Below are 13156 nucleotides of genomic sequence, written 5' to 3'. Positions count from 1 at the left end.
GTAGATCACCAGTATTTGTGACATGGAGGTCATCACCTTCAAGAAACTGGTTAAAGGCCATGCCTACTTGGTGACAGCAGTGGAGGAGGTGAGTTGTTGATGGCTGGTCATGACGTTAGATGCGAGGACTGAAATATTATCTACAAATAGCTTGACGATGAATCAGTTTGGGTTGAGCAATGCATTACATCACTCGTCAATGGACTAATAAAAATGATGCAGAAATATAAAGTTAGAGAGAGACAGCTTTTAAAGTCTGTAATGCTCTACTGGGTTCATGCTGTCTTTTCTCCAAATTCCAAACATGTTAAACAGAAAGTTGTATTCTTTTGATTTAAACAAAAAAACACTAAACTTAGAATTCTGTGATTTGCACTTTTGTGGAATTTGATTAGATAATGTGTGTTAGTCTGTCTACACTTCATTTCTCCACCAAACGCATTTTGGGAAAAACCCAATGAAAGAATTGAAGCCCAATCAGTTTTTAGAATTGGATGAGAATTTCAGCTGCATTTGCCCAAACACTGTGATAAACTAGTGTAACTGTATGACATGTTAGTGCTTTTCCAAGACTTTGATGAAGGTCTGTTTTGCTATACTGCTGTATACACAATGAAGTGTGTGTGTTAGGTGGTTTACAGAGGAACCCCCACCAAGCTGGTGCGCATCAGAAACCCCTGGGGAGAGGTGGAGTGGACTGGAGCTTGGAGCAATAAGTAAGAAGAAGTCAGTAAGCAGAACATAAAGCAGAATGCTGATGATGTGACGCTGCTCATACTGCTGTGCTGTTTTCAGTGCTAGAGAGTGGGACAGTGTGGACTCGTCCTCCAGGAGCAAACTGCATAACCGCAGCGAAGACGGAGAGTTCTGGTAAGCGCGCGCGTGTGTGTGTGTGTGTGTGTGTGTGCGTTCATGCGCATGTTTGTGTATGGGGGTGTTGTATGAGTGTGTTTATGTGATGATTTATGAAGGTTTGCTTTATTACTAATTTGTATGCATCATTATTGAGTCTCTCTCTTCTCTCCTTCTCTCTCTCTGTTTTCTGTCTCTCATTTTCTCTCTCTCCCTCTCACTCCCCCTCTTTCTTCTCTCCTCTTTCTCTAACTCTAATTTTTATCTCACTTTATCTCTATCTATCTATCTATCTATCTATCTATCTATCTATCTATATCTTCTCTCACTTTCTCTCTCCCCACCTCTCTTTATTTCTCATTTTTGTCTCTCTTCTATCACCCTCCTTTCTTCTCCCTCTTCTCTCTCTCTCTCTTCTCTTTCTCTATCTCTCTGTTCTATCTCTCACTTTCTCTCTCTTTTGTCTTTTTCCTATCTCTCTCTCTTTCAGGATGTCATTCCAGGACTTCTTGCGGGAGTTCAGCAGGTTGGAGATCTGTAACCTGACAGCAGATGCTCTGGAAGCCAGTCAGGTGAAGAAGTGGAGCACATCTCTCTACCAGGGCGAGTGGAGGAGAGGCAGCACGGCTGGAGGCTGCAGGAATTACCCAGGTGTTTGTGTGTGTGTGTGTGTGTGTAAGCTGCACAATAAGATAAAGTCGCCACTGTCAATTTTCTTGTCCAAGTCTTAATCCTTCTCCTTCAATTTAATCACAATCCTCAGCTACGTTTTGGCTCAACCCTCAGTTCAAGATCAACGTGAAGCACCCGGATATGGTAGGACAGGACAACTGCACCTTCCTAGTGGCTCTGATGCAGAAAGACCGCAGGAAACAGCGCAAAGAGGGCAAAGACATGGAGACCATCGGCTTTGCAATATACGAGGTACATGCCATTTCATAACCACTGAATCAAATGAAGCTGCTTAATATCACTTCAGTTTATTTTTTCTGACTATCTCATGTCCCTCTCTTTCAGGTTCCCAGTCAGGTATGATGGTGGCTGCTGAACTTTTCTCATATTTGACTTGAGTGTTAGCTACTACACGAAAAGTCCATACTATACTCTGTGAAATAACTACACATGGAAATGTGTGTGTGTGTGTGTGTGTGTGTGTGTGAGCATCAGATATGTCAACACATTTACAGTTGTCAGGACAAAGATGGGTGACTATAAATACATGGATGTGTCCTCTGGCAGTATGTAGGTCAGTCAGGAGTTCACCTGAAGCGAGACTTCTTCCTCACACACGGCTCCAGCGCTCGCTCTGAGCTCTTCATCAACCTGCGTGAGGTCAGCTCACGCTTCCGTCTTCCTGCTGGAGAGTACATCATCGTCCCGTCCACATTCGAGCCGCAGAAAGAGGCCGACTTTGTGCTGCGTGTCTTCTCTGAAAAACCCACCGACTTGGAGTGAGTGATGCGAAAGAGAGAAGGAACGACAGAATTCTGATAGTTTTAGGACAAACACATACAGTACACTTTTACCAATCTCAGCTGCTGTGTTTTACTGTATTGTACTATTGTAAAAGTCGCTGCTTATGACTTCCCGTTGTCCGTAAATGAATTTAAGTCAGTCAGTGCAGTTTCATCATGTCCATGTGTGTAGATTGATTGAGCAGTTACTGACCCAAACCTGTTTCCTCCTGCTTTAGGGAAATGGATGACGAAATCAAAACTGATCTTCCCAAAGTGGTGAGATGGGAAACATGCAGATGCACAAAACCCTGTTTCTAAACTAAATTTCCTACTAAAAATCCTGAATACTCTATAACCGATACACTTGTATCCTCAGATCTGTTGTCAAGAATCTCACCAGGCATTAAAAAGTAAAAGTTAAGAATTTGTTGCTAACTAGCACCATTCCTCACTGTGTATCTTTCTTCTTTCTGTCAGAATTATTTGGATGAGAGTCAAATTGATGCCGGATTCAAGAGTCTCTTCAGACAGCTGGCAGGAGCGGTAAGAACGAAGAGGATGTGTTATAAGCAGGGGTTCTCAAATGGTTTGCAGCTCTTCATTCCATGGATTCCCTCAGTATAGAATTATTTTAGGAAACTAATTCAGCTATACAGAAATTAAGCTCATTATTTAAATGTGTATATCAATAATTTGGCTATTTATTAGAGCCATGGGACTTTCTATTCCTGAACTTTTCTCCAACAGAATACATTATTTATAGGCTTCTTGTGGGCCCCTGGTGGCTCCCAGACCCCATTATGAGCAGTGATGTTATCTGTATGATATGCTATCTGTACAATATGTTGTTTGAAGGAGTGGACAAATTGTACTTAAGTGAAAGAATAGATATTTGTCAAAATCTTACTCAGTGGAAGTATCCAGCCAAAAATGTACACAAGTAAAAAGGTTGCTACTTTTAAATGTACTCAGGCATTCAGAACTAAAATGTAAATGTTTTTAACTGATGTAATTACGTTAATGTCATGTTTTCATGTAGAAAATGACTTTTATAGCTTATTCTAAGTTTGCAATATTTACCATTAGGTAGAAATTGCCTGGTCAATTATGTGACTGGAACTGATGCTAGTCCAACCTGGCATTAGCAAAGAAAACAGCCTAGCGTAGGTAAATATAGCCAGTTAATGATAGCAAATTAGCAAAACTTATCTCAACATGCTTTTTCAAATTAGATGGAGTTAATTTTTTCTAGACAGGCAAATTTTAGTTTATACGAGTCTTTCTTTAAAAATTCCGTAAGCATTTTGAACTCAGGAGTTCATATGCTTGTTTCAGTGTATTTCATGTGTGTGTTTTGTAGCACACAAGTGTGATCAGTGTTACAGAGCTCCAGACCATTCTGAACAGAATCATCAGCAAGCGTGAGTCTTCAAACATGATCAGCGAATCTTTCATTCAAACAGATTCACAACAGCATTCAGTTCATACACAGTGCATTGTAAAGCATTTAGGCAACATCACATTAACAAACTGCTAAATATCTGATACCAGTAGAATTACTGTGTGGTGCACATAAATGTAAACTCTCCTTCTTTCTCATAGATAAGGATCTGAAGACAGACGGCTTTACCCAGGAGGCGTGCCGCAGTATGATCAACCTCATGGATGTATCCTTACCTCAGCGCTTCTCATACAGAGCTTTCTTTCTTTCTTTCTTTTATTTATTCTGTCATTTTATTTATTTATTTATTCTGTTAGTTTGTTTCTTTCTTTTGCTTATTCTGTCATTCTTTCCTTTTGTTTTTCTTTTTTTCTTTCTTTCTTTTTTTCTTTCTTTCCTAAGCAGTAGTAGTAGTAGTTGTTGTAGTAGTAATAAATAATTCAAAGCTAAATAAAGCTAAAAAATTAATAAGGTTGAGTAATGTTTAAAAGACATTAGAAACTGGATGCTTATTAACTTTCTCCCAGAAGAGTTGAAGCTGTAATAGCTGCAAAAGGTAGACCGACATCATATTGACCCCTATGGGTTAGGAATGGGATGGCACTTAAGTTCATATGTGAGTCAAGGCAGGTGACCGAATACTTTTGGTAATATAGTGTATGACCACATCACCCCTATCTTATCCACACTGCACTGGCTCCCAATCAAATTTCGTATTGATTATAAAATACTACTATTGACCTATAAAGCAATAAATGGTCTCGTGCCACAGTACCAGAGCGAACTTTTGGTCTTTTATGATCCGTCACGCCTACTCAGATCAAAAGGTGCAGGCTATTTGTTGGTACCTCGAATAATGCGGGCTACAACTGGGGGTAGAGCTTTCTCTTACAAAGCCCCACAGTTATGGAACAGCCTTCCACTTAGTGTTCGGGGCTCAGTGTTTAAGTCTAGGCTGAAAACATATTTGTTTAGTCAAGCCTTTTGTGAATAGTTTTTTTCTCAGGTACAGGGGCAGGTCTGGAGGGTTTCACAGGCATAGAGTGTTGTGGTGAACTGGGATGTTTGGATGCTGTCACCCCCCCACTCTCACACGTTCACTCAGGTTTGTCGACGGTGGAGTGGCTGGCTGCCTTATGTCCCAGGGTGCCCTCATGTCTGTGTTAGCTTCTGGCTCTCCCTTTTAGTTATGCTGTCATAGCTAGTCTTGCCGAAGTCCCTGCTTGCACTCTGCATGCAAAGTACATCGTGCTTAACCATTAGAGGACAAAAGCTCACCTAACAATCTCTTCCTTTCTCTCCATCTCTCTCTCTCCCTCACTCTCTGTCGAGCTACACATGCTACTTCTGAGATGCCAGTGATGCCAGTGATCCTGATCCTGCTCCTCTTCGCTGCCTGACCCATCCTGAAGCCCTACTTCTGATTGGAGTTCTCATCGGTTGAGTTTGCTCGCTGCTGCTGGGGGTGGCCCCATATGGATTGCCTGAAGAACTGTTTGGATTGCTGGGGATGGCACCACCTGGGGGCTGTGGAGATGGCATGGGGATCACATATGGGGAGCTATACTGTAATGGCTTGGGACTGCGATTGCTGTAGTGGCTTTGGGGCTGCAGTTGCCACGAGCAGCTTCGTACTCAGGACTCCATCAGTGGACAGTGGATAGATTTTAACCAGCCGGTCTTCTTGCAAAAACTGTGATGAATTTATTGGTTGCACAATTGCACTATTTGTCCATATAGTACACAATAATAGAAGGGATTTATTTATAATTGCACTATCCGTTGCACCCAGATTAGGATGGGTTCCCTTTTGAGCCTGGTTCCTCTCAAGGTTTCTTCCTCATATCATCTCGGGGAGTTTTTCCTTGCCACCGTCGCCACTGGCTTGCTCATTAGGGATAAATTCACAGTGATAAATTCAAATATTTACAATATATTTTTGTGAATCCATTTATTTCTGTAAAGCTGCTTTGTGACAATGTCCATTGTTAAAAGCGCTATATAAATAAAATTGAATTGAAATTGAATAATAATAGTTGTGGTTTTAGTAGTAGTAGTAGTAGTTGTAAGGAATTTAGCTCATTTGAACGTTGACTTATTATAATCTTCCACAAATCATTAATACAAACAGTAATATTATTTACTTTGGGGGAATTACATCAGAATTAATTTACCACCACTAACTGCTCATTTCGTCCACCGAAATGTTTAGCGAGGTGTCTATCCACTCTGGCAAGTTATTACTATCGTGGCCATTGACAGTAATAGCTTCCTATGATGAGGACTATTTCAGAGCACGGCAACAAGAACAGGCACCCTAGGAACTTAGATGGTGAGCAAGGAAACACAGCACATCATTACCTTGAATATTGATAAGACTTTATTACACTACACTACTACACATAGACTAACCTACTATACACACATAACACACTCACACACAAACATGCACATGCATACACATATGAAAATGGCATAAAAGACAGAAGGTTGGGTTCTTAGACTGAAGTATGAAAAGCACTAGACCCTGACCTGAGTGAACCATCATTGTGTCGGTATTCAATTGTGAATTAGTTAGAGAGTTCTTAGCTTAACTGCACCAGCTTAATAAAGTTAGGAGGTATTGATACTTGCTTTGCTTGGTTGATGAATGGAGGTTGTTGTCGGTGGTCAGAGGGTTCTAATCTGTTGGAGAATCTTTGAGAAGTCATTAGTAGTCAATGGAGAGAGTGGTTGGAGACTGGACAGCCAAGCGAAGAGGTGAGCCGGGCAGTGCCAACGAAGAGATCCCTCATATTTGAAAGCTGGTTGTTTAGTCCTAGACATCTCTGGTCTGTTCTTCGTAAAGGGGTGTCTTTGTTTGTTCCGTGTGTGGTTTGAGTGAGAGTCAATTTTCTTGATGATCCATGAATTCCAACATAGTAGTAGTAGTAACAGTTGTGGTAGTAATAATAGTACTTGTAGTAGTAGTTGTAGTAGTAGTAATAGTTGTAGTAGAAGAAATAGTAGTAATAGTAGTAATAGTTGTAGTAGTTGTAGTGTCTGAACATACATATGCTAGTTTTGGGTCTGTCCTTTTATTGGACTCTGCACCAGTCTGTTTTTCTCTCTTGAATGTCTCTCAGTCTGGATTCTGTTTCTTCACCGTCTGTCTGCATGGCATGTCCATGTCTCCTTCTCCATGTGTTATTCTCTGTGACAGACATGTTCAGACAGATGGCAGCGGTAAGCTGGGTCTCACAGAGTTCCACGTGCTGTGGGAGAAAATCAAACACTATCTGGTGAGTTTTCTTAAAGTCATCACCTACTTAAATATTTCTACAAAACAGACAATTAACATGTAATATTTACTAGCTCACTTGAACAATATAGTATCTTACAGAACTCTTCTGATGCAAATAAAAGTAAATAAATATTATTTGGCCTACATGACAAGCACTTTGCCTTGTCATCAGAATACAGAGGCTATTGAATTATATAATATTTATATAATATAATATCATTTTACAACTAAGAATTGGTCTGTGTCTCCCCCTTGCTCAGGAAGTGTTCAGGAAGTATGATGTGGACAAGTCTGGCACAATGAGCTCATTTGAGCTGCGTATGGCCCTTGAATCAGCAGGTGAGTCTATTCATCTATCATGACATCTACCCATACAGCTGTCCATCCAGGGCTGAGGCTCGGAATTGTGGATCTCTACAGAAAAGCACATGTTCCAGGACCTTGAACCATTCAGCATATAATACTTACTGTCTATCTGCACCTCTCTGTGATCAGTGTCTTATACTGTGTGTATCCAGGTTTACATTTTTAACGTTTTTTCCTTTTTTCCCCACCAGGCTTCAAGCTGAACAACCATATATTCCAGCTGATTATTCTGCGCTACACAGAGCAGGACCTGAGCATCAACTTTGACGATTTTGTCACCTGTCTAGTGCGCCTGGAGACCATGTTCAGTGAGTGACCAGTGCATACTCTCAAATGACACTTGATTAGATTTTATCCTTAAAGTTCTGTATTCAGTGTCATTAGACTCTAGGATTGCAAAACCTAACATCAGGGTAACTTTCTTATTCTACCATTTTGTTTCTACAGAGACATTTTACATTTTAGACACTGATTCTGATGGATTCATCTCCCTAAACTTCAACCAGGTTTGATCCTCAGCTTTCTCCTAAACACATACCTGACTGTAGCGTATTATGTAAAGAATAAAGCATAATGGGTTTCCTATAACAGCAGTGTTTTATTTCTCTTATAGCACAGCAATTTGTCAACAAATTAATATTTTATTAATTAGAGAATAACATCATACTTGTCTTAACAAACTCAAAACAAATTATTTCCTGTTATTGTTTACATTATAGCAGCTATAAACAGTCATTCCTTCACCAGCCTTTAGTTTCATGTTTTATGTTCCAGAAATGCTAAACTGCAAGGTGTGAAAAATATTTTTTCAATTGCAATGTCAGTATTTTGATTTGAAGTCAAAAATAATAACTTAGTAAGTCAAAATAATGAGATACTAAGTCAAAATAACTACTTAGTAAGTAAAAATAATATGATACGAAGTCAAAATAACTACTTAGAAAGTGAAGAATAATGAGATACTAAGTCAAAACAACCACTTAGTCAAAATAATAAGATATGAGATACTAAGTCAACTGTTACATCTGCCGTGCAGCTAGAACTACTTTTAGAGCTGCTGTTATAGAAGATAAATCAATAACTTCTGACAAATCCGAATCAAGAATTCAGCAGTGCTGTGGTATAGTACGTATAATACTACTGTATGATTATATATATGACTAATCATTTTCCTTTTTCTCTTTTTTAGTGGCTACCTTTGACCATGTTTGCATAAACAGACGGATTTTTTTCTTTGGCTTTAACTATTGATGAATGTTCACTACATCTTATAGAGAGGAAGAGTGCATGATCAGAGTGATTATTGCAGGGCAACTAAAGACTAAACAAAAACTTAAGACAATGATAATACTGTAATTATTAGTTTTGTTTATATCAGGTGTTTTTCTTTGTGATTTTATGCTTTTTGTTCATGTAGCATTGAAATAGTATAGGAGTGCATTTTATATGTGTTCGGTGAGTGAGTTTGAATCTGCAAGTATGATATGTGACTAAGACCACATGAAAATGAGCTGGTCATGTGTGAGAAATAAAATTACATCCCCTGCATGTGTAAAGTTTATCTGTGAAAATGAATAATGTGGGGGAAAAATGTTAAAAATATTACATGTGAAAATAAAAACATGCACTACATATGAAACAACATGCGAGATTTCTAAAAACCACGTGTAAACTTCACACATGTGATGCTTCTGGTGCAATAGAACCAGTATAATAAAAGTGAAATTACTTTGCATTAAAAGGAGGTGTGTGTGTGTATTTGTGGGCTTTGATTGTTGATGAATGTTCTCTGCTTCTTATGGAGAGGAAGAGTACATGATCAGAGTGATAGCTATAGCTGCAATCAACATAGTTAAAGTTATTTTTGCAGTAGCTTGTTTAAAGTTGTGCTATACAGGCATTTTGTAATTTTTTGTGTTTTGATATGGGTATTGTCAAAAATGTGAGATGGTGTGTTTTATTGATTTTCTGTGCTGGAGTTCAAGTCCACATGTGTGATATTATGTGAAGGTGATATGTGAAAGTGACTCAGTCATGTGCAAAGACACGTGAGAAATTAAATCACATCCCTCACATGTATAAAGTTAATCTGTTAAATAACGTGGGGGAAAAATCACATGTAAAAACAAATTAATCATGTGACAAAATCACATGAAAATAAATGAATCATGAGAAATTCATGGGGTGGTGGATAATGTGAGAATAAAAACATGCACTGTTGATATGTAGAAGTATTGTATTTGCTTAGAAAAGAGTTATAGGTGTATTTTGTGTCTTTATATTTTTTGATGTAGGTATTGTAAAGAAAAGTGTGATGGTCTATGTTCTGTGAATTCACATCCACTTATGTGATGTTATGTGAAGGTGATCATGTGAGAAGTATCAAGTTAATCTGTAAAATAAGTAATGGGGGGGGGATCACATGTAAAAATAAATGTTTTGTGTTGAAAATGTCGTGAAACGTGATAACGGGAATAACATGAAAATAAAAACATGCAGTTAAGCATAGTAAGTATAGATTTTGTTTTTAGAATAGTCCATGTGGATAGCTGTTCATTTTAGTGTGTGTTATGTGTAGAATCTAAAATCTACCGTCTTCAGGATCTGTGTGTTATTTTGGGTCGTTTACTGTCTGAGGTCTTTGGAAGTTAAGACTATACTTTCACGGATCATTTCTATAGTGTCTAACTAGGAAATGTGATTTGAAAGTGTTGTGTCTCTCTAACCACGATGACGAGTTTTAACGTGCTCTTCTGAACATGAATCAGGTTTTGTCTAACAATTTGTTTGTAGGCTTTAACCTTTGATGAATGTTCTCTGCTTCAATGGGTGGAAGAGTGCATGATCAGAGTGATTATTGCATATATGCTATGTAGCTACAATTGTATATAAATTTAATAGTTGCGTAAGGAAAAAAAAAGCTAAAAATGCTCATGTCATGTTAAAAATATCACATGAAAATAAAGGAGGCATATGACAAAATTGCAGGGTGAAAGCACCATCTGAAAATAGAAACATGCAATATATGTGAAACAACATGTGTAAACTTCACATGAATCATGATTATTCACATATGAAGTTCATGTGATGTTTCTTGTGTAATAAAGCTGGTATAATAAAAGTAACATTACCAGAATCAGAATCACCTTTATTATCAAGTACTGTAGGTTTACATGTACAAGGAATTTGTTTTGGTGTACTGGTGCTTAGTACAGTAACAGTAAAATACAAGAAATAAAAAGTAATATTAATAAAGTAAACAAAATATAGAAATATAAAAATTTAGGAAAATAAAATAAAAAATTGGCACTGCATTAAAAGGAAGTGTGTGTGTGTGTGTGTGTGTGTGTGTGTGTGTGTGTGTGTGTGTGTGTGTGCATGTGTGTATGCAGCTTCTTGATCCCAGAGTGGGCCTTATTTTAAATTGTTCATGCGAGCATTTTATTTAGGTCTAAATGAAACTGCAAGGTGTAAAATTATGTTTTTTACAATTATGTTTTATATTACAATGTAGTTGAGTAAAAGTACAAGTATTGACTTTCAGTAATACTTGACCTAAGTAAATCTTACAAAATAATTCTTAAGCGTAGTACTTAAGTATAGATTTTTGCTTTTAGCATAGTTTATGTGGATAGCTGCTCATTTTAGTGTGTTATGTGTAGAATCTAAAATGTACTGTCTTCAAGATCTGTGTGTTATTTTTGGGTTGTTTACTGTCTGAGGACTTTACATGTTAAGACTGTGCTTTATAGGATTGTTTCTGTAGTGTCTCACTAGGAAATGTGTTTTAGTCGTTTTATGTTTTTCTAGTTATATTGAGTCTTAATGTGTTCTTAATGTGGTTTTATGTCATAACTCAATTATGTACTTCAGAACCAAAAATGTTAAATTGTTATATCCTAGACCTAGCATTATTGAAGTGTTGGAAACATATACACAACAAGAGAATAGAATAAAATTATAACTGGCATTACAGATTCATTGATAGATCACTTTCATTAATGTGGAGAGGAGAGGTCCTGGTATACAGTATAGAAAAAGTGTACACTTAGGTGTAAACTATGAGCTAATGAACTTTTTCAGTTTTCCTTTCTGCACAAAATGATTTTTAACTTACATCAATACATGAGTAGGTTCACAAGCACTAGAACATTATTACACTTTTTTTTTTTTTAGCCTGGGTGAAGGCTGATACTGACGCAATTGCTTAACATAAGAAGAACAAAGCCACTCTCTTATGCTGCATAAAATACAGATTAAACATATGGGAAGTTCACACAACAGTTAACACGAAGATACACTTGAAGTATTTCATCTTTGTTTTACTTCTTCTTTGTAATTTTCTTTGTAATCCACCAGGTTGTACTGTGTTTGGACTTGTGTTGAAATAATATGCTGTAACAAAAAAATTTCCATTCAAATCTTTTTTTAAGCCTCATTACAAACCCATTAGTATAACCCATTTTGTCAGACTTGCAACCTGAAGGTTGTGGGTTCGAGTCTCAGGTCCGGCAGGGATTGTAGGTGGGGGGAGTGAATGACCAGCGCTCTCTTCCACCCTCAATACCACAACTGAGGTGAGACCCTTGAGTAAGGCACTAAACCCCCAACTGCTCCCCGGGCGCCGCAGCAAAAAAAAAAAAAAAAAAAAAAAAAAGGCTGCCCACTGCCCCAAGTATGTGCACTTGGATGGGTTAAATGCAGAGCACAAATTCCGAGTATGGGTCACCATACTTGGCCACACGTCACTTCACTTCACTTCACTTCACTAATGCAAAACTCTGCAAAGCACATTGTTTCTTTCATTCATTCATCATGGACTCGGAAAGACCTGTATGCTATTGGTCACTGCAATTATGTGTGTCTTGATAACTGTCCTGTGCTGACTCAAGCATAATTTGGTGGTTAGCTAGTGTGTTGCTTTCGTTTGAAACCCACCGCAGTTTCCTATTTTTTCACATTTGTGCTCTGTTGCAACTTTCAAGGTTAGAAATTAATATGCTGAAGTAGGTGGACTGGTGCAATAAGGGCTGAGGTAAAAACCTACAAATTAAGTTATAGATAATAAAGGCCAAGTCACACAGGAAGCTTCTATAAAGTGTCACACATTAGCGTTTATTTTAACCAGCATTTAAATCCAGTTACGAGATGCATAAAATGCTAAATCAACTAAAAATAATATAACTCCATTATTCCCATTAATTGACATAATAGTAGCAGTATCAATGCTGTTAGGATATCACATCAAATTCTCAGGCAATTTTGCACTTTACTGAATTTTCATTTCCTCTCTAGCACGGCTTTCAAATGAAGCATTAAATTTACACCCACTACTACAAATGATCTCAAAATTATTGAAAGGTCTGTTAATTCTATATACTCCCATAGTGTGAAATTGTTTTTCACTGTTTAAACTGGTGTGAAGCTGAACATTTAGATAAAGTGTATTCACCTAAAATATGTAAAGGTCCAATGATATAAAATTCCTTGCTTACAACGCTAAAAGCAACTGACATGAGTGAATGATGACAACAGTTAGAGCTTTTATGAATCGTTTATGGCTATAAATTAGAAATACAAATTGGTTTTATTTCGCTCCTTCTAACAGACAGGTGCAGTGTTTAACATGCAAAACCTGAGCTCAGGATCAAAACGGGAACCCTGGAGTTGTGAGGCAGCAAAGATTCCAACTGCACCGCCATACCTCCAGTGCCACAAATATCTTAGTGGCAGATGAAATATTCCTGGTTTCATTTC

General features: G+C 37.8%; 1 protein-coding gene and 1 non-coding gene across 3 annotated transcripts in view; both read left to right on the top strand.

Annotated features, from left to right (window-relative positions):
• Nucleotides 1–13156, top strand: part of capn1 (calpain 1) — a 92785-nt gene that overhangs the window by 26025 nt on the left and 53604 nt on the right. The window contains exons 7-22 of one of the 2 annotated variants that reach the window (XM_034303884.2): nucleotides 5–88; nucleotides 631–716; nucleotides 796–870; nucleotides 1343–1503; nucleotides 1616–1776; nucleotides 1870–1881; nucleotides 2092–2303; nucleotides 2546–2585; nucleotides 2787–2852; nucleotides 3670–3730; nucleotides 3912–3976; nucleotides 6963–7031; nucleotides 7294–7372; nucleotides 7591–7707; nucleotides 7847–7905; nucleotides 8589–9111. The exons of the other annotated variant lie outside the window; for it this stretch is intronic. Coding sequence (XP_034159775.1) covers nucleotides 5–88; nucleotides 631–716; nucleotides 796–870; nucleotides 1343–1503; nucleotides 1616–1776; nucleotides 1870–1881; nucleotides 2092–2303; nucleotides 2546–2585; nucleotides 2787–2852; nucleotides 3670–3730; nucleotides 3912–3976; nucleotides 6963–7031; nucleotides 7294–7372; nucleotides 7591–7707; nucleotides 7847–7905; nucleotides 8589–8615 — 1374 coding nt within the window. The 3' untranslated portion in view covers nucleotides 8616–9111. Of the gene's footprint in view, nucleotides 1–4; nucleotides 89–630; nucleotides 717–795; nucleotides 871–1342; nucleotides 1504–1615; nucleotides 1777–1869; nucleotides 1882–2091; nucleotides 2304–2545; nucleotides 2586–2786; nucleotides 2853–3669; nucleotides 3731–3911; nucleotides 3977–6962; nucleotides 7032–7293; nucleotides 7373–7590; nucleotides 7708–7846; nucleotides 7906–8588; nucleotides 9112–13156 lie in introns of those variants that run through there. 2 annotated transcript variants of the gene reach the window in all.
• LOC117597236 (small nucleolar RNA U3) lies at nucleotides 10050–10254 on the top strand. The gene has a single exon (XR_004578144.2). It is a non-coding gene; the product is annotated as a small nucleolar RNA U3 (small nucleolar RNA).

Source organism: Pangasianodon hypophthalmus, chromosome 4 (genome assembly GCF_027358585.1).
Source record: "Pangasianodon hypophthalmus isolate fPanHyp1 chromosome 4, fPanHyp1.pri, whole genome shotgun sequence".
In the NCBI taxonomy this organism is placed as follows: Eukaryota; Metazoa; Chordata; class Actinopteri; order Siluriformes; family Pangasiidae; genus Pangasianodon; species Pangasianodon hypophthalmus.
This window is presented reverse-complemented; position numbering and strand designations above follow the sequence as displayed.